Source organism: Erinaceus europaeus, chromosome 8 (assembly GCF_950295315.1).
Source record: "Erinaceus europaeus chromosome 8, mEriEur2.1, whole genome shotgun sequence".
Taxonomy (NCBI): domain Eukaryota; kingdom Metazoa; phylum Chordata; class Mammalia; order Eulipotyphla; family Erinaceidae; genus Erinaceus; species Erinaceus europaeus.
This window is the reverse complement of record NC_080169.1, coordinates 37,871,466-37,898,478: the sequence shown is the minus strand read 5'-3', so window position 1 is coordinate 37,898,478 and position 27,013 is coordinate 37,871,466. Positions and strand designations below refer to the sequence as shown.

Sequence of the window (27,013 nt, the reverse complement as noted above, 5' to 3'; positions counted from 1 at the left end):
TAGCACTGCAAAAATGGTATCATCTGTTTTCCATCTACACCATGCCTCGGCCTCGCGTGAGCTAAATGTGCAGCTTGGAGATACGAGTATCCGGCATGAAGCCCAGCCAGTCTATCTTGGTGTTACTCTTCATCGCACTCTGTCATTTCATGATCATCTCATAAAAACTGCAGCAAAGGTGGGTGTGAGGAATAACATCATTGCAAGACTGGCCAGCTCCTCATGGGGCGCGAGCGCTTCCACACTACAATCATCATCTCTGGCATTATGCTATTCCACTGCAGAATACTGTGCCCCAGTATGGTTCCGTAGCCCCCATATCCACTTGGTCGATTCCAAATTATATTCCTCCATGAGGATAATTTCTGGAACCATCCGTTCCACCCCGGTTCCATGGCTGCCAGTTCTTAGCAACATCACCCCACCAGATATTCGTCGGGATGCGGCATCATCTAAGTTCATTTCCCACGTCTTACGCTCGACCGGACCTGCCAATATACGCGGATATCTTTGCCCACCCTGTCCAACGCTTGACGTCTCGTCATCCAATCTGATCCCCTACGCCTACACTGAACTTCTCTGTTCCAGACTCTTGGAAACAGAGTTGGCAGTCAGCTGAGGTAAAGAACAAACACCTCATCACAGACCCCTGCAAGCGTCAACCCGGCTTTGACCTAGCACGTTATGATTGGGCCCTCCTCAATCGCTATTGAACAGGCAATGGCCGGTGCTCAGCTATGTTCCATTGCTGGGGAGCCAGAGATGACCCGAACTGCCCCTGCAGCTACAGACAGACTATGACCCACATAGTCAACGACTGCTACCTCTCCAGATTCAAAGGAGGTCTCGAAACTTTACATCAGGCTCAACCTGACGCTGTTGACTAGCTACGGAAGAAGGGCAAACGCTAGAAGAAGAATTGGATAGAACAGAGAGAAACTGAGACAAGTGTCACAGACAGAGAGGAAGAGAGAAAGAGATACCTGAAAGATGTCCTGCTTCACTGTTTGTAAAGCAACCCCACTGTAGGTGGGGAGCCAGGGGCTAGAACCTTAACATGTTTCCTTCAAGCTCTATCCAAGGTAAAGTGAAGAAGGTAAATTCATCATTCTTAATAGCTGAATAGTATTCCATTGAGTATATATACCACAGCCTTTAGAGCCATTCATTCATCTGTTGCTGGACACCTAAGTTACTTCCAAGATTGGGCTACTGTAAATTGTGCTGCTGTGAACATAGACATATGCAGATCTCTTTGGATGGGTATGTTTGTTAGGTAGGTGGGGCGGGGATAAAAACTATAATGTTGCATAGACTAGGTGTGCTAAATACATTTTTGACTTGTGATCATATTTTTAACTTGAGCTTTTATTTTGTAGTTGCCAGAATGGTTACTGGAGTTCTGTTCCTGCATTATTCCGTGTATGTGTGTGTGTGTGTGTGTGTGTGTGTGTGTGTGTGTGTGTGATGAGGAGAGCACAGCAGCAAGAGTGAGAGTAAGACTATTTCATCATTATTGTGGCCAGGGCTCTAACCTGGACCTTGAGTGCCGTAAAGTATGCACTCTACTGGGTGAGCCTTTTCTGAGGCCCAAACTCAAGAATTTCCTTTTAGACAAAGCTAATGGTATATTGAGGAAGATTGCTAATGGGAAATAACAGGTACTTAAAATTGTGTGTGATTGTAGAATTAAGAGGTAATTTTGGAATATAAAACTCTGTATTTAATGGTGATTCTCTGGAGGAAAGGTAGAAAGGCACTTCTTTAAAGCATGTATGATCATTTCAGTGATAAAAATGAAAATTTAAAATCGCAAATTACGTATGTGTGTAGACATATATATGCTAAATTTAACCTCACTTTCAAAGGCATATAAGATGGTCTCCCAATTTTGCCTATTTTTAAGAATTTTATGATGGTAAATAAACCCTGGAAAATTCCTTTTTAGATTTTACCACCTGAAATTGCAGCTGTTGGCTGCTGCTATCAAAGCCTCACAACTCCAAACTCACGTGCAAACCTCATCAAGGGCAGACATTTCTAATTGATTCCAGAAGTATTTCTTTTGCTAAGATTAGGGGCAAAGGAAGAATAATGAGCAGCTTTTTAGAGGGAATTGGGAATAGGGTGTTGAGGGGCAGGGGGAGGGGAAGCTTTTAAAATCTCAGCTTGGCCAGAAATGCAAAGCAATTTTACGGTCAATTGGCGAGAGCATCTGGAATCAGGCATTCTGGCTTCATAGTTGATGGTAGTGAAACCAGCTTACAGGCAACAGCAAGCCCATAATGAGTCCCTGTCATGTACTAGTGGAAACCAGCCTGACATCCTGCCAAATATCCCTGTGCCTTTCTCTCAGGATCAGGATTTCCTTTAGAGCTCTTGTCTAGTATGTCCATTCTTGTCCACCAAGTGGATCTTAAACCATTTTGGTCATTTTTTAAAAAGTAAAACAAAAAGAGAAACTACAAATTAGAATTGCGTATATTTAATTCATTGCAAACGGACAAGGTTTTATATCACAAGGCTGTATTTGCTTTCATTTGGGGAATACATTTCAAACACTGTGGACCATCTTGTTAGTGTATGGAGAGTGCTGGATATTTTGATCATAAATCACAGCACAGAGCATGGCACACTAATACTAGAGGAGGTAAAATGCAAGAATCTTTATTATTTCAAACGTAGGACAGGTGATTATAAAGTAAATGGCATGGTTTCTCCAAAAAAAAATGTGGAAATAATTCCCTAGGAGTAAATGATATTTACTTTAAGCTGCTGCTCGTTATTCACAGTACTGACATTGGTAGATTACACCCACAAATAAATCAGGTAAATGGACAGACATGAAAAATGTAGAGAGAGATGAATCAACAGAATTGAAACTTGCCTCATGGCTAGGAATGGACCATGCGGACACATTTCTTTTTCAATTGCCACTGAAGCCTTTTTTTTTTTTTTCTTTTATTCCATAGGACAGAGAAATTGAGGGAAAGGAGGAGATAGAGAGCGAGAGGGAAAGCTAGACACCTGCAGAACTGCTTCACAGCTTTATGAAGTGCCCCTCCTGCAGGAGGGGACCTGGCTCTATCCCACGTCTTTTGAGTATAATAATATGTATGTTCAACCAATCAGATACACTACCTCCAAGGCCTTGACTATTTTATTTCTAGTATCCCCAAAAGTTAAACCTTTACTGCTCAAACAATGTGAATAATAAAAATCTTATCCACCTTAGAACTCAGTCAAAATCTCAAAGTCACAAATTTCAACAACACAAATGTTGAAATAAATTCAACATGTTTGTATTTCTAAAAATACTCTTTGTAAAGAATAATTTTCTGTTTTAAAGCAAGGAAATTGTAATGAGCAAAAATAAAAACAAATAAAATAAAAAGTCAGCTAAATACATATAAAATATTTTAATTTAATGTATTATTGTTGTAAAAATTCCCTTAACACAACTGTTTTGATGATTTTTGACTTATTAACATTGTAGACTACCTCTGTCCCTCATAGTAGACAATTTAAAGATAGAAAAAAAATTGCCTGATGTGGAAAGATCTCTGAACCTAAAATATTTGCAAATGCATTTATACTTGGTGCATGTTTTTGCTTATTTCTTATAAAGAGCATAAAGGGTAAAGATGATTCATTCCATCAGAATATGAGGCATAGTTATATCTTATTGTATAGAAAAGGGAGAGTAAAATGATGCAATTTTTAAAGGAAAATGATAGTGACATTTATGTTTAGAGGTGAAGAAAGAAGTGTCACTAAGTTGTAGTATATGGACACAGAATAATTCTCAAAAGAAATCTCAATGTCCATGCATTTTATGCTTTTTCCATAACCTTTCCAAATATAGAAATTTCCATGATATATAACAACTATTATTTCACATATCATATGTAAGTTTTAAAATTCTTGCTTATATCAGTAGAAAACAAATGAGATTAAAAATCTCAAGTAATGAGGCTGAAGAGATATATGAGCCCCTACCATACATGTGACCAAGGTTCAGGTTCCAGCATAACATAGTTCCAGCTATAGCAAGTAGGAAGTTCTAATGTTGTACTATCGCTCCCATTCCCTGTTTCTTTTGCTATCTCTCCCTAAGATAAATAAAAAATTATATATATATAATTTATATAATAAGCTAGAATTATAAATAATTTTATATTCCCATAGAATAAGTAAGTAATAAACAGGTAAAAATGATTAGCAATTTTTTAATTTTTCAATAAAAGAATTTTATACTCAATATAATATTTTTCTGCACACACTTTTGTATAAAAGCTTATTCACTAAGCAATATTTGGGTTATTTTAAATAACTTACAATAAAATGATATAATAATTTCCTTGAATATTTTGTTGTTAAAATGTATAACTGTTTTGGATGTAACTGTAACTTACTTATTTCTGTTGCCATAAAATATTTCATTGCCTAGTTTTATCAAAATATACGTATTTATTTTGTAGTGTTTTTTTTTTTTTGTTGTTGTTCTATTAGAAAAATAAAAAAATAATGACTGAAAAGACAGTTGTGGTCACATAGGTTTCGATTTCTTTTCTTTACATGATGACCTAGGGTTTATTTCTAGCTCTCTCTTGTATAACGGCACAATGAAAATATATTCATTTATACTCAAGTGCATATGGCATATAGAGTTTCTTTAGATTATTCAACTATGTGCAGAAATCATAGTTTAACGTAATTTTGCCATGTTGTTTTCCAATGTAGTTGTAATATTTGCCATTATTTAAATATAAATTCCTCTACCAAAGTTTGGATTTTTACTTTTGCACACCTTGAGGGTAAAATCATATCCCTAGTAACCTCATGGTATTGCTTCTTGCTATCTTGTTATTTTTATTGAAATAGGTAATTATTTTACATTTATTGACCATCTGTGTTTCGTTTTATGTTTTTATTTCTTTTTTTTAAAATATTTTATTTATTTATTCCCTTTTGTTGCCCTTGTTGTTTTATTGTTGTAGTTATTATTGTTGTTGGATAGGACAGAGAGAAATGGAGAGGAGGGGAAGACGGGGAGAGAAAGATAGACACCTGCAGACCTGCTTCACCGCCTGTGAAGCGACTCCCCTGCAGGTGGGGAGCCGGGATTCGAACCGGGATCCTTATGCCGGTCCTTGTGCTTTGCGCCACCTGCGCTTAACCCACTGCGCTACAGCCCGACTCCCTTTATGTTTTTATTTTTAAAACATTTATTATTTATTTTATTTTCCCCTTGCATTGCCCTTGTTTTTTATTGTTGTTGTTATTATTGTTGTTGTTATTGATGCTGTCATTGTTAGATAGGACACAGAGAAATGGAGAGAGAAGGATAAGACAGAGAGAGGGAAAGAAAGACACCTGCAGACCTGATTCCCCGCCTGTGAAGCGGCTCCCCTGCAGGTGGGGAACTGGGGGCTCGAACCGGTTATTTAATCAGGTCCTTGGGCTTCGCGCCACATGAGCTTAAGCTGCTGTGCTACCGCCCGACTCCTGTGTTTCTTATTTTTAGATATGCTTTTAAAACTACATATCTGGTTGTCCTATACAGTTATTTTATCCTGTTGCTTTTCAAATATTCTATATATGATTTTTATCAATCTTTTGTTCTTTAATTCTGTTAGAAAAGTCTTATTTTATCTGATAATTTATCTCACTGCCCTTTGTTTAAGCTCAGATGGATATCATTTCTTATGCTGCAATATAGTGGTATAATATCTCTGACAAGAAGATGGTAATATTTCTAGTCCTAATCTCTCGCCCATCTTATCTTTTTTCTTACTGTATCCAGGGACCTTTGGAAGCAGGGAGTCTAGTAGAATCAATGCCAGGGCTGGCCCTGCTTGCTGTGTAGCTGCAAAAGCGGCTTCATCTGCCCTCCAGTTTCTTTTCTGATGTCCAGAACAATGGGTCACAGCTGCTTCTTGCAGGCTCCATGTGGCCCCCAGTAGGTTCCTTGTGCTGGATCATCTTCCTGGTGGGAGTCTGGAATCTTCCCTCCCCACATGCTCCATGCACATGCCATGTAGCAAAGGCATACCTCTTTGCAGCCTTTTTTTTTTTGGGGGGGGGGTGTCCTCAGGATCCATCTCCAACATCAGGATGGCAGGGTTCAGGCTGGTGGCAGCACTGAATTTCACTCATGGCTGGTCTAGGAACAGAGCTTGGTAGCAGGTTATATGGGCATTGGACTTGCCCCAGTGATGGCTTGTCTGCTTTCCTTACCAGTTATGCCACAGGTGCTATTGTCCTCAGGCATTTTTGTCCATCCAGCAGCCACTGGGCCCAATATTTGACAAATAGGCAATGGGTCTGTGCCATGGCCCAAGTTTTTGGGTCAGCATTCCCCGGCTTATGCCTTTAAGTTTATCCACAAGCAGTCTACCAAGACCCTGCAAACAGGCAGAGCTTATCAGGGCCTTTGCACTAGGAAATTATTTTCTAGGAAGGGGCAGCTGATGGCGGGGGGATGTGGTGACCCTACCTGGCTAGATTCTATTGGTTGTGTGATTTTGCAGTGTTTGAAACTAGCCCGAGCTTTGCTTTGAATGGATCATGCTTTTGCTAAGTTTGAAATGATTGGATTTTGCGTTTTCTATAGCATGTTATTGGATATAGGCTGATAAGGTGATGTGTTCCCCCTCCCTAAGTATAGTCTGAATTCCTATAAATTGTGTGGTTTGAGCCTTGTTCAGGGTCGAACTGCTGGACTGCTGTCAGCCACCTCTCGGCCCGGATTCGAATTCGTGAATAAACATCTTTTGCTTCCTTGCAAAAAAATAAATAAATAAATAAATAAAAACAAGAAGATGGTAATGTTAAACAATAATGTCATATTAACTCAGATAAACACAAACAAAACATTTTTCTTAAAAATACTAAATATATTTAGCTGTGATTCCTCCTCTGTCATCAGTATAATTTTCTATAATTTCTAGACAAGGGCATAAATCTATTCTAGATATTATAAAAATAAGTATAAATCTAACAAAAACTTTTATGTTTCTGAAATATTGATTTCAAACATGTTATTTCTGTTTTTTGTAACATAAACATTCAAAATAAAAATAAAGCCAGAATCTCTCTACATCATATAAAACCAACATAAATGTGTTGTAATTCTCCTATACCCTTAATTTTTTATTGGTGGAATTAATGGTTTACAGTAAATTGCTGTGTAAGATTTCTCAGTTTTATGCAAAACTCTATCACCCTCATCCTAGGTCCTCCTCCACCACCATGCACTAGGACCTGAAAGCTCCATCCTCACAAGAGTCCTTTACTACACCAAACCCAGTCCAACTTCTAGTCTGTTTACCCTTTCTGTTTTTAGTTCTCATCCTATATTCATCTTTCTCTTTCTTGCTTATCTCACATAACATGATTCTTTCAAGCTCTATCCGAGATAAGGTGAAGATAAATTCATCATTCTTAACATCTGAGTGATATTCCAGTTGTGTATATATACAACACCTTTAGTCACTCATCTGTTGTTGGACACCTTATGAGCTAGTATGGAGAAGAGTATTTTTTTCTGATTTTTAATATTTTATCGATAATATCAAGAAGAATTTTCAAAAGATAAACACAAACTTTGTACTGATGATAAAAGTATTCGATATTTGATAAATATTGAAGTAGGTTAGTTAAAGCTGCTATATACTATGAATATTGCAAAGTTTGTATATTTTATTTTCCCCTTAAATTCACAAGTATGTTTATAGCAAGGCAGCATACATGTATTTTTAATGTAGTCTTTTTTATTTCTTAATGTGGATTAATTTACAATTTAGTTAAACCATCTAACATGATTCCAGACAAATGTGTATGACACATTATTCATTATAAAATAAAATAATACAAACTCAAGTTTGGTTGAGTGGATTATGGCCATAAATGTGTGCAAACTCTTTAACAATTGACATGTCTGTGCTCCCAGTAAATAGATAGTCTATGTGACCAATAAAATGTAACTGAATTAAGTTTTTGGTTTTTTTTTTTATGTAAAAACATAAAGACAGAGAGAGTGAAAGATATCTCATCACCAAAGCTTTCTTCAGTGTGTTGGGGGCCAGGCTTAAGTTTGGATTGTATACATGACCAAGCAGCACACTATCCAACTGTGATCTAACTATTTAGTCAGCCTGAAGTGATTTATTTTTATTTTTTATTATCCTTATTTATTAATCAGATAGAGACAGCCATAGTTGAGAGGGAAGGGGGTGATAGGGAGGAAGAGAGACAGAGTGAGACACTTGCAACCATGCTTTACCACTCGCAAAGCTTTCCCTGGCAGATAGGGACCAGGAGCTTGAACCTGAGCCCTTGTGCATTGTAGCATGTGCACTCAACCAGGTGTGCCACCACCTGGCCCCAGGTGATTTATTTTTTAAAGCTCCACAAGCTAGTATTGTTTGCTTGTTTCCTTCCTTCCTTCCTCCCTCCCTTCCTTCCTCCCTCCCTTCCTTCTTCTTTCCCTCCCTCCCTTCCTGCCTTCTTTCCTTCCTTACTGTTTCCCTTCCTTTCTCTTTCACGTTATTCATATCATAGTAGTGCTTAGTTCTGGCTTATGTTGATGGTAAGGATCGAACCCGGAATCTCAGAACTTTAGACATGGACATTTTCTAATGCACAAACAATAATCTATCTCCCCAGCCTTAGCTTAAGCTTTAAGAAGATTTTTATGGTGTCTTTCTTAGGTCTTTCTACTTGCTTGCTCAACTTTTTGAGTGACTGCAAACTATTGTGCACTTTTATTTTAAGGTATATATTTTCCCCTAACTTGTGGATGCGTGTGTACATGTGCTCTATCTCATGGGCCCTGATATATATATATATATATATATATATATACATATATATATATATATGTATATATATATATATATATATATATATATATGTGTTATGTGGCTTTGTTAGGAAGTATGCCACTGGAAATGGAATTAAGGAGTCCTCTGAGCTAAGAAAGTAATTACTTTCTCATTACCAAAGTAATGAAGCTGAAGAGTTGGCATCTCATGCCTGGCTTCTCTGGACATAGTCTGAAATGAAACAAGTCAAGGTGGTACTGTTTACACTGATTTGATTGAGATTAGCAAATGCGGTATCAAATATTATGAATCAAGATAAGCATGATTATTAATTGAATCTGCATATTGAGAAACAATTTGATACTGCAAACTGATATGTCTATGAATGACTTCATGTGACAAATTAGCAATGGTCTTATAGGTTATCATAAAGGATTTAGATGTTAAGTGCCACATAATTTTAAAAACAGTTAATAAAATTAAGTCAAAGTGGTTTAAAGTGGTTTAACATAAATTTGGCCTTGCTATCATATGTATAATGGATTGGAAATTTTCAGGAATAGCATAAAATAGATTATATTGTTTCCTCTGTGATAAGTTGGATGGGAATGGAGGTGATTATGCTTAGCAAAATAAATAAAGGCATGCGGAACAACTACATGATGGTTTCACTCACATGTGGAATCTAGAGAACTGATACAGATGAACTTTGAAATGAAAGCAGAAGCAAACAAACTGTTTCTAAGATTTGTGAGAACTATTGTTATCTTTTGGAGGTAAATGAGTGAGGACACAGAATTTTGGTGGTAGGTGTGGTGTGTAATTCTACAATCTTGTAACCCATTATAATCACAAATAAAAAGAATAGCATTAGGTTAGTGAATATGTAAAGGCCTATTTTAAAATATAGCAAGATATACTGGTGATTTCAATAAGGATTCTGGCAATGAGGATGGAGCTGAAGATATATTTTGGAGCTGAAATAATCAGAAGTTCTTGACTGAGTAAATGTAGGTGACAAAATAGAAAGATAAAACAAGAAGTATCCCCTTTATAAAAATGAGTGGAGGTGTCGATGTCTATTTATTGATACATAAAGACTTGAGAAAGGAACAGTATATGTGGACAAAGGCATTAAGAGCTTACTTCTAGACATGTAATTGTATGATGTGCTGACACCATAGTGAATAAACAGTAGCACATGAAGTTTACAGCTGCAGGTAGTGGGCTGATTTTAAGATAAACATTTGGAAATCAGCACATTCACAGTATTTGAAGAGGTAGGAATAGTTAAGGATAGGCTGAGAAGTAAACAGAACCCAGAACAAGACCCTGAGCAATGACAATATAAACATGTGATAGTTTTCAGATAGTTGGAAGCATGATTTGCTAAATAGCATGTTTGTTAAAGGTTCAGAATCCAGAATCAGACCTTAAGCCAAAGTTGAGCAATGTTCTGGCCTTTTCTTTCCCTTTCTTTATCTACCACTTTCACAATAACCAAATATATGCAATTTTAAAAAGTGGTAAAATATTGCTTCACAGGTAAAAATGCTGATAATAAAATATTTTCCCAGTGTCTACAATAGAATTGTTTACTAAGATCAAAGAAGAATTATTTAAGCTTACCATGGAAATTCAGTGACTTTATTTTAATAAAAGTAATAGTAGTAATAAGAGTAATATAAACAACTAAAATGTATTCAATGCATTTTGGTTTTTGTGTATTTTTATTTATTTACTATTGGAAAGAGACAGAGAGAAATTGGGGTGGGAGAGGAGGAAATAGAGAGGGGAAGATATGGAGGGACACAGGGAGTCCTGCTTTACCATTTGTGAAGTTTTACCCCTGCAGGTGGGGGTCTGGGCCTTGAACCTGGGTCCTTGTGCATTATAATGTGTTCACTTACCCAGGTGCACTATTACCTTTTCCCTTCAATGCTTTCTTTGTTCCACTTTTGACATATGATTTTTTTTCCAATCAATTTGAAAGACACTATTATTATGCCATATTAAGGAAATTTTTTCATGATAATTCATAAATATAGTTTTAAAAGACTCTGGGTGATGCTGTTTTAGGGTATTTAAAATAAGCAGATTTATTAAGTTCTCAAAGAAAAAAAAAACAGTAATGAAATGGGTAAAGAAAAGACTTAAAAAAACAAAGAGGCTGACATACAACATGAGTTACCACACGTCTATTCTCCTGCCATCATCTTCCCAGATGCAAAGATTTCAGAACATATAGGGGCCAACCAGGAAACTAAGAGGGCAAGAGAATCAAGATATCTTCACTTCTTGCAAGAACTTACGCAATTGCATTAAATGCTAATGACATGTACGAATCACACCCACATGGCCCAGCCCTCTTCTTTGTTTACAGCCATCACACATAATGTATTTCCAGCATACAACTAATGTCCTTTGTTAAAGAAGTAGCCAACTCTGTACTTAGAGGAACAGAACCATGTTTTGTAAAGAATAAGTAAACAGAAAGCAGCAAGAAAGGTCTGCCTATAGTATTCTCCAGTTTTGACTCATAAACCAAAGCTAACTTAAATGTATAGTATTCAAACTCATATAAGTTCCAGAATACTTTTACTATTAAACTGATAAGACATTTTCTTATAGCTTTTCCATTTTCAAGCAATTTGACCTACATCTGTACTTCTTAAACTCTTGATAAGCAGCGCTATCATTAAATAAAAAGAAATGCTGCTTCATGATAAAAAATTGTAATGGTTGCCACAAGGACATGATACAATAGGAAAAGTTCAAACCATATCAACATATTTATATGTATATATAGAGGGATATATAGACAGATATAGATAAAATAAGGTATATACGTATACTTATAACAAATGCTCCATGTTTACAAAATATTTCCCTGAATCAATAGTAAATAGTTAGTGGTTGTATATCAATGACCATTAGATTGTTTTCAGTCTTATGATACAAGAAATGATGCAACAAAGAAAAATCTTATATAAACATCAGTTCCCACATATATAAGCATACCACCTGCATAGCAAGTAGAATTTGAATACCATGACTAAGACATTGAATTATCTTTCAGAGAGTTTATTGTAATTTAACAATCAATACCAACTTATAATTAAAAAAATATATTCCTCAGATGTCAACATTAGCATTTAGATTTATGCCTAAATAAAGTTACACATTGTACATCCTGTATATGTTGGCATTTGCTCAATAGCACAAAGAATACAGCTTTCAATTTAAACAAGATAATTCTATGCCCATTAAATATTATTGATAAAAATAAGATTTTTTAACAGCTATGTAAGATTAGAAATAGTAAACTATACTCAGAGTTCAATGTAGTTCCTGGAAGTTTTAATCATCATAGGAAATTAAATTATAAAATGTTTTAGTTGTACAAATATTACAATGACATTAATAATTTTAATACTATAGAATTATGGCTTCTAGTAGACTATTGTTAAGACATCTTATTTCACATTAACTAAGTAAGTTCAGCAAGCAAGTAGAAAGACTTAGGTAGCAGAAGATACTATAATCAAATATTTACTACTTATGCCAAGAAACCCTCCTCTCCTACCCCCCAATTTCACTTCCTTTGATCACTTTAAGTTTAACCTCATCATATAAAGTAAGGACTACAAAAAATGGATAAGAGTAAGAGACTGGCACAGTTTAACCATGACCTTTTTGGTCATTCCCAAGCTACTCCATCATCTGGGGCCCTAGTCAGGAAATCTTTGGATTACCACATTGATATACTGGGCCTATATCATTAACAGATACCTCTCTTCAGCATCACTGGTCACTTCTATCAGGAATGTCATCATAAGCCTTCTAGTGGACCTCTCTAGAACCTTGCCTTCACTGTTGAGCTGCAGTTGTAGGGACTTCCCCACTCTCCTAAAGGAGGCTGGGTCAACCTACTCTGCCACCCAAGGAAGACTTGTCCTGAAATGAGTGTAGCCTAGAATGTTCCTAGCCACTGACAGGGACTCAGAGGCCACACAGGTTCATGAATTGATATGGGCCCTAGGTCAGATTGACTAGGTAAACAGTTAATTATACTTATATACTTTTCTCATATTTGAGAGCTACTCTCTGTCCTAATTCAGCTTTCTAGTCCTATTCTCAACTCTGACATAGTCTTCCCAACTAATACTTTTTGTCCACCCACATGTTAACTATCAGGTTCAAGTAAAAATAACAGAAGTCATGGGTCAAGAAAAACATATCTAAAAAAGACTTCCCAGCTTCCACCCCATATGAAGACCCTCCCCCAGTTATATTTGCCTTATTCCCTCCCATCTTTGGGTGCCTATTTATTGAACAATTTGCTTTATAAAATAACATCTTTCAGCCACCAAGTTGCACATGCTACCACAATGTCATCCTGACCTCCCTGGACAGAGGACTCACCAGTGTGTCTCAGAACCACACATTTCCAGAGCCCTACCCCACTAAGTAAAGATAGAAACAGGCTGGGAGTATGCATCGACCTGCCAATGTCCATGTTCAGTGGCGAAGCAATTACAGAAGCCAGACCTTCTACCTTTTGTACCCCATAAAGAACTTTTGTCCATACTCCAAGAGAAAGATAAAGAATATGGAAGCTTCCAGTAGAGGGGAAGGATACACATAACTTTGATGTTGGGAACTGTGTAGAATTGTATCCCTGTTACATTACAATCTTGTTAAATATTATTAAATCACTAATACATAGTTTTTGTTCTGAATCCTAAAAATAATATTTTATTATCAATTTATATTTATTAAGAGCCCAAGAATTGGTAAAACTAGATCATAGTGATAGAGAGAAAAAGATTAGTACATCAGTGCTTCTCCAGGACAAAGCCAGATTTGAAACTAGGTCAAACAGATGGAAAATAGATAACCTTCCAAGTGAAGTATCTTGCAGGTCTGAATCTAATTTCTTTATAAATAATGAGTAATGTAATTTGTTCAATGATTCTATGATATTAATTGATCATTGATATTAATTAGGCTCGACATAAACTGCTCATACTGACATAACAAATCCATACTGGAAAATGAGTGAATGGTTACATCATCTAATCATAATGTATTTATGAATGACTGAATTGAGTATTTAATCAATAGAATATATTCATGCCATAGCCACCTAAAGTAAATGTCTTACCTCCAAGGAAAATGAGAAGGAAGGAAGGAATGGCTTCAGGTGACCAAATCTAGACAGCATTAGAAACAGTGAGCAGCGAAATGTTTCCAGAATAGCTCCCTTAGATCTGAAATAAAAAGCCATTTCAAGAGTTAGCATTAAATATACTCTTTATGTGTCAGAGTAGAAGTACACAGGACTTGAAAGTGAGAAGTCATAGTTTCTATTGCCAGCATCAATAGTAACCAGAGTTGAGTGATTCTGCTGACAAAAAAAAAAAAAAAAAAAAAAAAAAAACTACTATAGCCACAGGCCCTTTGTAATATAACTAATATTTTATATTTGTGTTCTTTAATATTTGTGTTCTGTCTGTTGTTTAGAGTGGGGGAAGTTTTCTACTATTATCTCTTGCAGTATTCTATCTACCCCATGCTCTCTTGTTCTGGAAAGGCAATAATACATATAGTACTTCTACTGAAGTCATTCCATATGTCTTTGTTGTTGTTTTCAGTATCTTTTAATCTCTCTCTCTCTCTCTCTCTCTTTTTTAGCTCTCTTACCTCTTTCCAGACTAATGGAGTTAGATTTTGAAGAACCGACTTTCCTTTTTTAATGGTAGTGCCAGAAAATTCACGCTATTTTTATTTGATAGAACAAAGAAATTGAGTGGGGAAGGAATAGAGAAGCAGAAAGAAAGACACCTACACCATTGTTTTACTGCTCATGAAACTTCCTTTTGCATGGGGGAGGGGGATGTTTGATCCCAGGTCATTGCTCACGGTAATATTGGCAATTGTCCTTGGTGCTAACATGTGGTCCCAGGGACAGAATCCAGGGCCTCACACATGGCAACACATGTGTTTTACTAAATTAACAATCTCTTGACCCAAAACTTACTCTCTTTTGTGCAATTTATCAGTTTTATTTTTATTATGGAGTTTTGTGTACCACTTAATATTTTTACCTACCTAAATGTTCCATAGAATATATTACTCTATAGTCTGCTATAATCTTCATTTGATTCCATTTTACTTATAAATCTGAAATTCCCTCACGCCTGAACTAATTTTTTACACTGTGAAATATTTGTCAAGTTTATTTTTCTTATTCCTATGTGGAAATTCAATTTTTCCAAGACCATTTATTGGGAGGACAGCTTTTCCCACTGCTCTGCAGGGATACTTTTGTCACAAATCAAATCTAGTTATATACATACCTCTGTTTCTAGGACCTCTGTTCCAATCTAAGTGTCAATAAAACGTGTCTAATTACTGTAGCTATGCAATAAATCTTGATACCTAGTAGAAAATCTTCTACAATGTTTTAACCTTAGGATGTTGGATATTACTAAGCCTTTGCATTCCATATAATATATTTTAGAAAAGGACTATCAAAGTCCATGTAGAAACATTTTATACTGTAGTTACAATTAAATATTAACTGTAAACACTGATAAAACTTTAATATTATAATCTATGAATATAGTTATCTCTCAATTCATTTACTCAATTATTCACAATATTTCAATGAATAGTTTTTACCTGCTAGTGTACAGGAATATAGTTTATAACAATTTATGTAAAATTAGTTCTAAATTTAATTTTAATTTGAATAAATTTCCTACATACTACTTGGATTTTCCAGTTAAATAATTCCACTTATTAAATTAATCATTATACATTAGTGCCTAATACATTTATTAGTTTTTAAAAAATATTGTCATTCATTTCATCCTCTTCCTTCACTCATTGGTAACTTCCAGCACAATGCAAAATGACAACTATATCCACTTTGCATTCAACTTGAAAGTTACAGCTTAAACATTGCACTATCATATTTGAAGTTTGTTGTAGAAAAAATATATTTTTACTTTATTTTTAATTTATTGAGTAGAGAATTTTAGGTTGGCAACAATTTCTTTTTTATATTTGGCAACAATTTCTTTTTTATATTTATTTATTTATTTATCCCCTTCTGTTGCCCTTGTTGTTTTATTGTTGTAGTTATTATTGTCGTTGTTATTGATGTTGTTGTTGTTGTTGGATAGGACAGAGAGAAATGGAGAGAGGAGGGGAAGACAGAGAGGGGGAGAGAAAGACTGACACCTGCAGACCTGCTTCACCGCCTGTAAAGTGACTCCCCTGCAGATAGGGAGTAGGGGGCTCCAACCTGGATCCTTATGCAGGTCCTTGCGCTTTGTGCCACATGTGCTTAACCCATTGCACTACCGCCGGACTCCTGGCAACAATTTCTTTCAACATTTAAATAACAACATTCTATTATCTTCTGGCTTCTATTGCACGGATAGTAATTTTATGTTCGTATCTTAATTTAAGTTCAAAAACAAGGCCAGGAGCAAGTTAGACTTTTAAATAACTAGATATAATAAGAATGATTTAATATAGCATAGAAAAATTTGGTAAAATCAATAGCTTGAGTATTAGGCTTGTTTATCTGTATTCATGGATATTTAAGTGAAGCTTTGCAATTGTTACTAGTTACTACTAGTAAGTACATATAACTAACACAATTATGATCTTTAAGGTGTAATCCTGTGAGTTGGGAAGATACCATAATGGCTATACAAGTGACTTTCATGCTTGAAGCTTTGAAGTTCTAGGTTCAATCCACAGCACCATCATAAACCAGAGCTGAACAGTAATCTCGGCTCTCTCTCTTCCTCTTTCTTTTCCCCTTCTGTACCTCTCACTCTCTCATTCAAATAATGTAAATAATACATTAAAAAGATGCAATCTTGAGAAAGACAAATTAGTATTAAAGCAGAGCTACTAATGACCCCAAATTTAATTCCCTGACACGTTACATGTCAAAGCTTAGCAATTACTGGTTTCTCTCTATCTTTCTCTCATTCTATATCTCACCAATGATTAAAAATAAATAAATCCTGGGGCCGGGTGGCGGTGCACCTGGCTGAGCGCACATGTTACAGTGCGCAAGGACCCAGGTTCAAGCCCCCGGTCCCCACCTGCAGGGGGAAAGCTTTGCGAGTGGCGAAGCAGGGCTGCAGGTGTCTCTCTGTCTCTCTCCCCCTACTCTCAATTTCTGGCTGTCTCTATCCAATAAATAAATATAATTTAAAAAAAATTTAAAAATAAATAAATAAATAAATCCTGGGGAGTCGGGAGGTAATGCAGTGGATTAAGCACAGGTAGCACAAAGCACAAGGACCAGCTTAAGGATCCCATTTGAGCCACCCCCCTGTCCTCCCCCCCCCCCCGCAGGAGGGTCACTTCATAAGCAGTGAAGTAGGTCTCCAAGTGCCTATCTTTCTCTCGTCCTCTCTGCCTTCCCCTTCTCTCTACATTTCTCTCTGTCCTATGCAACAATGATGGCATCAATAACAACAACAATAATAACTACAACAATAAAACAACAAGGGCAACAAAAGGGAATAAATGAATAAATAAATATTGTTTTAAAAAAGTAAATCCTTTAAAATTTACCATCTTGATTTTATTTATCTCTAAAGTCCTTGTGAGATACTTTTCTACTTTTTTGTTTGTTTTTTAATTCTTACAATTCAGTTTGTATTTTACTACTTTATTTTCCCTTTGCTATCTTACTTATTAAAATCATTTTATTATGGGGCTTACAGTATAATTGTTGATACATGGGTACAATGTTTTTTACTGATTTAATAATGATCAACAAGACTATAGAAGAAGAGAGATACAATTCAACACAATTCTCACCACCAGAGTCCCATATCCCATCCCCTCCATTGGAAGATTTTCTGTTCTTTATCTCTCTGGGAGCATGGACCCAGGATCAATATAGGGTGCAGAAGGTGGAAGGTCTTGCTTTTGTAATTGCTTTCTCCACTGGAAAATTTTTTATCTCCCCATGCCACGTGTGTCTGCAAAACTCTCTCATGCTAAACTTAGGTTCTTTTCCACTATCATGCCCCAAACCAAAATTCCTAGTCCCAGTTTCACTTTGTGTTTTCCCTTTTTGTTCTTGGTTTTTAAATTTCACTTTTCATTGATATCATCTGCTATTTTTCCTTCTCTTTTTGGCTCATCTCAAATTTCACAGACAAGCAAAACAGTATAATTGGCTGTCTCCCTGTTTTGCCACATACATATCTTAGGTTCAAACCTACCCTCCACAGAACTAGGGGAAGCTTTGATGCTGTGGTTTCTCTTCCTCTTTCACTCTCTTTGTTTCTCTGAAAATGTTGACCTAGAACAGTGAAACCTCAATAATAGAAACAAAAAAGTTTAGCTAAAGATTAAAAATGAATGGTTAAATAAATGAAAAATGTATCAAAATAAATAAGATCGAATTTCTACATATCACTTATTATTTGAAGTGTGCCAGATGCTTTTTGTTTTTAACCAAATGTTTATAGGGACCTGGATTTCGATGAGAATTCAGAATCTGCTGCTACTCTCCAAACACTCAACTTCCTTGGGAAGTTTATATAATAATTCAATATAGATTAATATATGTTTACTGAATTTTTACAGTATCCTCAATGTAATTGTTACAGGTTACCAACTTGACACCAAAACATAGTTAAGATTACAAAAAGGGAACTGAATTGAATTATTTCACAAAACTACATGTAAACTTTGTAATATATGAATTCTAAAGTAGCATTTCTTAGATTTGTGTCCTGTGCTATCCCTTATTGCCTCTCTGACTTTCTTAGTCTATAAAGTAGGATTTATAGTAATTCTAGAGCCATATATTTTGTTAAAAATGTTATGATACATTCCATGACAGGCATATTATAGAACAAATTGAAAGTACATAAATATGGATACCATTATTGCTGTTAATAATTGATAATTACCAAAAAATAATAAATAAATATTTCATATGCCCCATGAAAAACAAAATTCAAAATTGTTTGAGTCACTGCATTTCTTGGCCATGTAGATTTTTTAAAAGTGTTATTTAAAAACAATATGTGGTATGAGCATAGAAAACAAAAACCTTAAATATACATGTATTTTAGTGAATTTTATGAACTATTTAATTACCAAAAATAACCAAATGTGTTTTGTATTAGATGTACAGAGTTATAATCTTTTCTGGAAATTTAATAATTACAGTTTATATGTTTTCTTTAATATGCTTAGAAAATCTAAATTTAATTTAAAGAGTATACAGTTAAAATGTACGATTGATTTTATATTTCAGTTAAAAGTGTGAAATAGTCTTAATTTTATTTCTCAATAGAAAATATTTGATGTGTATCAGATTTTTATATGTTCTTTAAGGGTTACATAATGCAATTTCATGACATGAAAGAACTGCACACCCTTACCTCTCATCCAGAAGAAACCCAATAGAAGTTAAAGTCAGGATAATGAAACAAATCCTCAAAAGGAGTTTAAACTGTGACAGAACCTGTAAAATAAGTTTAGATGCTAAGAAATCTTTTAGAATTATCAAAAGGAACATTTACATTAAAATCTGACTAGAGAAAAGCCCCACATTTTGTTTTACATTAGACAAACATTTAGAGTGGTCCGGGAGGTGGCACAGTGGATAAAGCATCGGACACTCAAGTGTGAGGTCCTGAGTTCAATTCCTGGAGCACATGTACCAGAGTGATGTCTAGTTCTTTCTATTTCTCTTTCTATCTTCCTCATTAACAAATAAATAAAATCTTTAAAAAAACACTTATAGAAATAAAATATAATATACATATTTAATAATATAAAATGTTGAAATTAGAATACATCCATCAGATAAAGTATTAACAACCAAAATATTTAAAGCATTCATTAAACTCATCAGGAACAACAACAAAATATTGCCACCTTAGAAAAAGAGAGGAGAGGACATGAACAAATCCTCAAAAGTTTCAATAGACAAATGAAAAAGTGCTTAAAGTCACTGTTTTAACAGAGAAATTCAAATAAAGAAAATTATTAGATAATACTTTACACCTGTGAGAAAGTCATGTATTAGACAGAACAAAAGCAGTAATTGTCAGCAAGAATGTGGGAGAAAGGGAACCCTTCTATACTGCAGGTGGAAGATTTCTTGGACCCATCTACATGACCTGGGGAATTCTCTCATAGAGAGCTCCTTTTCTTCATAGTGGATGAAACTGGAAGGAGTAAACTTAAGTGAAATAAGCCAAAGAGAATAATAAATATAGGATGATCTCACTTATATGTGAAACTTAAGAAACAACGACAAAAAGGGAAACCAAAAAGTGAAAATTGGACTATGTGTGTCCTGTGTTGCACCAAAACAAAGGATCTGGGAAATAAGGGAAAGGAGAAGATGGAAGAGGAGGCTGGATTCTTAATGCATGATGGCAGAAAAGTATCTAAGTCAGGGATGAGATTGTTTTGCAAACCTTTAACATGGGGAAATTGTATCCTGGGAATCGGACATAGCACAGCGGGTTAAGCGCAGGTTCCACACTAAGCACAAGGACCTGCATAAGGATCCCAGTTGAAGCCTCTGGCTCCTCACCTACAGGGGTGTCGCTTCACAAGCGGTGAAACAGATCTACAGGTGTCTATCTTTCTTTCCTCCTTTCTGTCTTCCCCTTCTCTCTCCATTTCTCTCTGTCCTATCTAACAACAACGGCATCAATAACAACAGTAATAACAACAGCAATAAAAAAAAGAACAACAAAAGGGGAAATAAATAAAAAAATAAATTGTACCCAGGGGGTCTGTGTGGGGCACCTGGTTGAGTGTACATGCCACAGTGCACAAGGACCTGAGTTTGAGCCCCTAGTCCCCATCAGCGTGGAGAAAGCTTCACAAGCAAAGCTACAGATGTCTCTATCCCTCTCTGTCTCTCCCTTACCTCTCGATTTCTGGCTATCTCTATCAAAAAAAAAATTGATAATAAAAAATAAATAAAATAAAATAAATTGTACTACATTGTAGTCAGGTAAGAAAGAGATATCAAAGGAATCCAAATTGGAAAGGATGAAGTTAAATTGTCAATATTTGTAGGTGGTATGTTGATATACCTAGAGGGCTAAAAAAAGAAAAAAAGAAAGAAAAAAACACTGCCAAAAATAACTGGAAAAAAGTCAATAAAAAAGCAAAGTAGGTTACACAAATCCATGGCATTTCTCTATAGGAAAGAAAAGTGAAGGAAGCAATCCCATTTACAGTCAAATCCAGAAAGATAAAATAACTAGGAATAAATATAACAAAGGAGGTGAAAGACCTTTTTTAAGGAAAAAACACTGTTAAAAGAAATAGAAGAGGACACAAAGAAATGGTAGAACATCACTTGTTGATGGATTGGAAGAATAAATATTAAAATGACAATTCTGTCAAAGGCAATCTATATATTTAATGCAATCCTTTTTAAAATACCAGTGACATATGCCAAGCAAATTGAACTAATTGTTTAAAAATTCATGTGTAACTATAAAGAAGCATGAATAGCACAAATACTCCTGAAGAAAAAGAACAAAATAGAGGCATCACAACGCCTGGCTTCAGGTTATATTACAAAGTAAGAGTAGTTAAACAGGGAGTCAGGTGGTAAAGATCTCAGTTAAAGCCCCCGGCTCCCTACCTGCAGGGGAGTCATTTCACAGACAGTAAAGCTGGTCTGCAGATGTCTATATTTTTCTCCCCCTCTCTGTCTTCCCCTCCTCTCTCCATTTCTCTTTGTCCTATGTAACAACGACGACATAAAAAACAACAATAATAAATACAACAATAAAAAAACAAGGGCAACAAAAAGGAAAATAAATAAATATAAAAATAAATTAAAAAGAGTAGTTAAAAGAACAAAAAATGAACATATAAATGAACAAAAAATGAATAAAAAATAGAACAAAAAATGACATATAAATCAGTAGACTAGGATAGAGATCCCAGAAATGAACACACACGTGTAAGTTCCTCATATGTGACAAAGGGGCCTAAAATGGGGAAAATAAAGTCTCTTAAACAAATGGACAGCCACATGTAGAATGTTGAAACTAGAACACCACTTAACACTATACACCAAAATTAGCTCAAAATGGGTCAAAAAATCTGGATATGTATAAAATACAAAGAAGAACATATCAGTTAAACATTTCATAACATTAACACTAAAGTTGTATTTGGAGGGAGCTGAGTGCCCCTTGTTGAGTGCCCATATAACAATGTGCAAGGACCCAGATTTGAACCCCCAGTCCCCACTGGCAGGAGGAAAGTTTCACAAGAGATGAAGCAGTGATGCAGGCGTCTCTTGTCTCTCACCCTTTCTATCCCTCCCTTCCCTCTCGATTTCTGACTGTCCCTATACAATAAATAAATAAAGATAATAAAAATTTTAAAGAGAAAAATATAATTAAAAAAAGATGTATTTGAAGACTCTACCCCATGGGCAAGGGGAACAAAAGCAACATTGAACAAATATTAATATATTAAATTGAAAAGCTTCTACACATTAATAGAAAATCCCATATGGATAAACAGGAAATTTGGCAACTGGGAGAAGATATTTGCACATTACACTTTAGACAAGCTGTTGATACCAAACATCTATAGAAACAAACAAATAAAAAAACAGCTCAGCAACAACAAAAAGTATAACCTAGTTAAAAAAAAAGTGGGCAGATGGTATAATAGTTCTTTAAAGAAGAGATACATATGCCCCACAGATATATGCAGAAGTGCTCCAATTCACATATCACCAGATAATACAAATTAAAACCAAATTAAACCTGTGAGAATGGCCTTTATCAACAAAACTGGAAAGTATAAGTGTTGGAAAGGATGTGGAGAGAGGGTATCTCTCTTATATAGCTGATGGGCATGCAAACTGGTATAACTAATATTTAGAACACTTTGGAGAACACCTAATCAAATACAAATGGAAATACCTTATGATCCAGCAATCCCACTCCTAGGCATTTGTCCAAAAAAGATAACACTAATTCAAAGGGATATATGTTCATAGCTGCATTACTCATAATAGCCAAAATATGAAAACAACCAAAATGCCCTTCTACAGATGACTAGATAAAAAAAGTTATGGGGTATATAGTCAGTGGAGTACTACTCAGCAACAAAAAATAACATCATGTCCTTTTGGACAAAATGGATGGAACTGGAGAATATTATGCTTAATGAAGTAAGTAAGGAGGTAAAGGACAACTATAGGATGGTTTCACTCATACATGGAATTTAGAGAATTGAACACAGGAACTTGAAGACAAACAAACAAAATGTCAACCTATATCTAAAACTGTGGAAAACCATGGTGGTTATCTAGGTGGGTGAGGGGTGGGGGGACAGATGCAAGGTGGTGGGAAAGGTAGAAAATTATAATCCTATTAATTCAATCATTTTTATTTTACATATTTTATTTTATTTCATTTATTTATTATTGGATAGACAGAAAGAAATTTAGAAAAGAGGGTGGGAATATTCTTCTTTTTCTAGCATTTGCCCTTCTTCCATAGCCAGTCAACAGCGTCAGGTTGAGCCTGATGTAAAGTTTTGAGACCTCCTTTGAAAAATGGGAAAGAAAGAGACACCTGAAGTTCTGCTTCCTACTAGTGAAAATTTTCCCTCATTAGGTGAGAATGAGCAGTTTGAACCTGGGGCCTTGTGCACTGTAATGTGTGCACTTAACCAGTTTCAACATTTCCTGACACCCTAATCATATTAATTTATAATCTCATAAGTAACTATTAATTTAGCAGGTTGGTGGGGAATAGATTTAATACTTCAAGTTCTCTAACTGCTTAGACCATAGTTCTAATTATACCTATTTTCTTTAACCTAAATACTCAATGTTCCATATGTAAGATGATTAAATTCTGATACTGGATTTAAATTTTTCAAGGAGCTCTAAAATACATTTATATATATATATATATAGTTATTTTCCTTTTGTTGTTGTAATATCTAAGTTACCAACAGTCTTTGGTCAAATATAACAAAACCATTTGGCCCTGTTAGTACCCAAGAAACAGTGATTAATTAGTTGATACTCATAGAAGGCACAAAGTATAGTGAGGTCAAGTACATTACATATAGTAGACCCTAATAGTTTAATATTCATAGAAAAACAAATCTTCAACTAATTTTGTTATAACAACTAACTATTGCTATTTTAAACTCTTTTTAAGACTATAAGAAACCCTTCCCATTATCTTTAAGATCCTTACTTCTTCTAGTCCTGGAACCTCTAGGGCTATGCCTATATTTCTTCATGTTTCTTCTCTGATCTGATCCCTTACCACCATGCCTCTTAATCTAAATCAAAGATACTAGTGCTACCATGTCACGTTATGCTGCTACTGACTTGTTACTGTGGATTGTTGCCAAGGACACCAACCCTGAGATGTCCACCACTTAACTCCTCTAGTCTGGTGAGATCTTTACTAAAACATGGGACTACCTAGTTCCATTTCAAATGGCATGTTATCTAACAAAGTTAAAAAAAAACTAGATACAGACTGGGACTTAAGGTTTTGGGTACAAGGTGTACATATATCCATAAGCAAGGGCCAGTTATATAACTCAAACTAAAAGTACTTTGTAGCCTTCCATAATTAGACTTAGACCCAATAAGCCTGGGATCCCAGTGGAAAGGCCTAAAGAAGGCATCATAAATTCTTTAACTGATCAGGCTTAAATTAGCTTAACAATAAACCACATCTCTTGGACCAACTGATCAGGCTTAAATCAAATAATCTTGGTTATCTAGCAGAATGGCCCAAAGAAGACAAACCCCATAAATCTAATATAAATTGGATACAACAAATGACACTCAACAACAATTTAAAAAACTGGAAGAAAGTCTAAGCTCATCAGATAAAGAATGGGCCACAAAATCTGAACAAGGGCAAGAGATCGGCTCACTTAATGATGACTTTTTGGGTCAAGATCAGACAACCCAATCATCTGGGGCTCTACTTAGGGAATCCTTGGATTCTCAAACAGATATGATGGCCTAAACCCCTAATAAATCCCTCTCTCCACCATCACTGGTCACTTTATCAAGAACATCAGAATAAGCCCTCTTGTGGTCTCTATAGGACCTTGCCCTCAGTATAAAGTAGCAAAGGTAGAGACTGCCCAAGTCTCTGAAGAGAGGCTGGGTCATCCTACCATGCCACTTGAGGAAGATTGGTACTGAAATGAGTGCAGCCTAGAATATTCCCAGAATTTCAAGCTCAGACTGACAGGGATTCAGTGGTTACACAAACTTCTGTGCTAAATATGAATATATATGGGTCCTGTATCAGGTTGATAGGGTAAATAGTTAACTTTATTTGTAGATTTTCTTCAAGTTTGGAAGGTACTATCTGTCCTAATTCAACTTTCTAGCCCTATTCTATGTAGCCCTACTATCTGTCCTAAATCAACTTTCTAGCCCTATTCTCAACTCTGTCATCATCTTCCCAGACACTATTTTTTGTCTAACTCCATGTTAGCTATCAAACTCAAGCAAAAGACTACGAAAGTCATAGGCCCATAGGAACATACCTAAACAGACTTCCTAGCTTCTCTCCATCTTAAGATACCTCATATCATCTGATCTATTACTATTTTTTGTTCATTAACCATTCTGTCCTGCTTTATATCTTACCACATTTCATCCACAAATTGCAGATACTACTATGATTCCATCCTGATATTCCTTGGCAGACAGCCACATCAATGTGTCCCAGAACCTTACCTGTCTATAGCCCCACCTTACTAGAAAAAAATAGAAATAGTCTGAGGGTATGAATCAACCTGCCAATGCCCATGTCTAGAGGAGACATTCAGTTACAGAAGCTGGAACTTCCATGATCTGCACCTCCAAAATTTTTTTGGTTCATACTCCTGGAACAGGAGTAATGATAAGGGGATGAACAAAGAAAGAATAAAATGATAAGAAATGATCAAAGGACTCTGAATTTCAACTCTCAGAAGGCAGAAAGAGAAGAAGAAAATAGGAAGGACATTCAGAAGTAATAATATATGTAGGTGTGACTTAGAAAGGAAGAGAAGCCAGCACCAAAAAAAAAAAAGAGCAAATATATACATATATAGAAAGATAACTATAGAAATAATAGTTATCCTATATTTGTAATCTTGGGAAACTGCTGTAGCTTCCAGTGGAGAGAACAGGAATACAGAATTCTTGTGATGGAAACAATGTAGAATTATACCCCTGTTATTTTATGATTTTGTAAATCAATATTAAGTCACTAATAAAATAATAACAAAATACTGTTAAATTATTTTATATAAAATTAATTTAATAAAATCATTTAATATCAATCCATTTTATTGTATAAGTTACATGATAAAATACATACTAATATAATATTGATTAACAATGCTTCTATCCACATTAATATAAGCTCATTAAAGTTGAGTATTTTATGAAAAATGTTTGAGCTTAAGGGAAACTTGAGTGATTATAAAAGATAATTAAAGACTGGGCATCTAATCCATACACCTCTCTGTTATTTCCCACAATACAAATTTAAAAAAAAGAGAGAGATTGAAATTTTCAGCTAAATAAACTCCATTTTCATTAGGATTACTTTTAATAAGGATTAATAACTTCCAAAAACTGTGTAATTAGATTTTGAGTTTCAAAAACTAAATTTAAGAGTCTAATCTTTATGTTGCAGGTTATAGTTGATTGTATTTATTAAAGATGCTGTTTGTATGTGTGATTCTAGACCCTTACAGTTGTGTGACTTCACTGCATCCAGGTTGTCTTTCACCTGAGAGTCCCTCAGTGCCATGGTACTGTGATGCCAAGACTGGGACCTGTGTCATACATGTTAAGGCATGAACCCTACCAGCTGAGCTGTCTTCTGGTCCCACTGTATGATCATTCCTTAAAAGAGCAAGGACTGGTGTAAGGATTCCGTTTCGAGCCCCTGGCTCCCCACAGGTGGTGAAGCAGGTCTGCAGGTACCTTTCTTTCTCTATCCCTCTCTGTCTCCCCCTCCTCTCTCTATTTCTCTCTGTCCTATACCAAAACGACATCAATAACCACAACAATGTTAAACAACAAGGGCAACAAAAGGGAAAATAAATATTTTAAAAAATCAAAAAGCCATATAATA

The 27,013-nt window shown here is 35.3% G+C and overlaps 1 protein-coding gene across 2 annotated transcripts in view; it reads right to left on the bottom strand.

Annotated features, from left to right (window-relative positions):
* Nucleotides 1-27,013, bottom strand: part of AGMO (alkylglycerol monooxygenase) — a 438,330-nt gene that overhangs the window by 215,297 nt on the left and 196,020 nt on the right. For both annotated transcript variants that reach the window (XM_060196150.1, XM_060196151.1), the window contains exons 11-12: nucleotides 19,271-19,353; nucleotides 13,996-14,101 (exon numbers count right to left, since the gene is read on the bottom strand). In XM_060196150.1, the coding sequence (XP_060052133.1) occupies nucleotides 13,996-14,101; nucleotides 19,271-19,353 (189 nt within the window). The remainder of the gene's footprint in view (nucleotides 1-13,995; nucleotides 14,102-19,270; nucleotides 19,354-27,013) is intronic.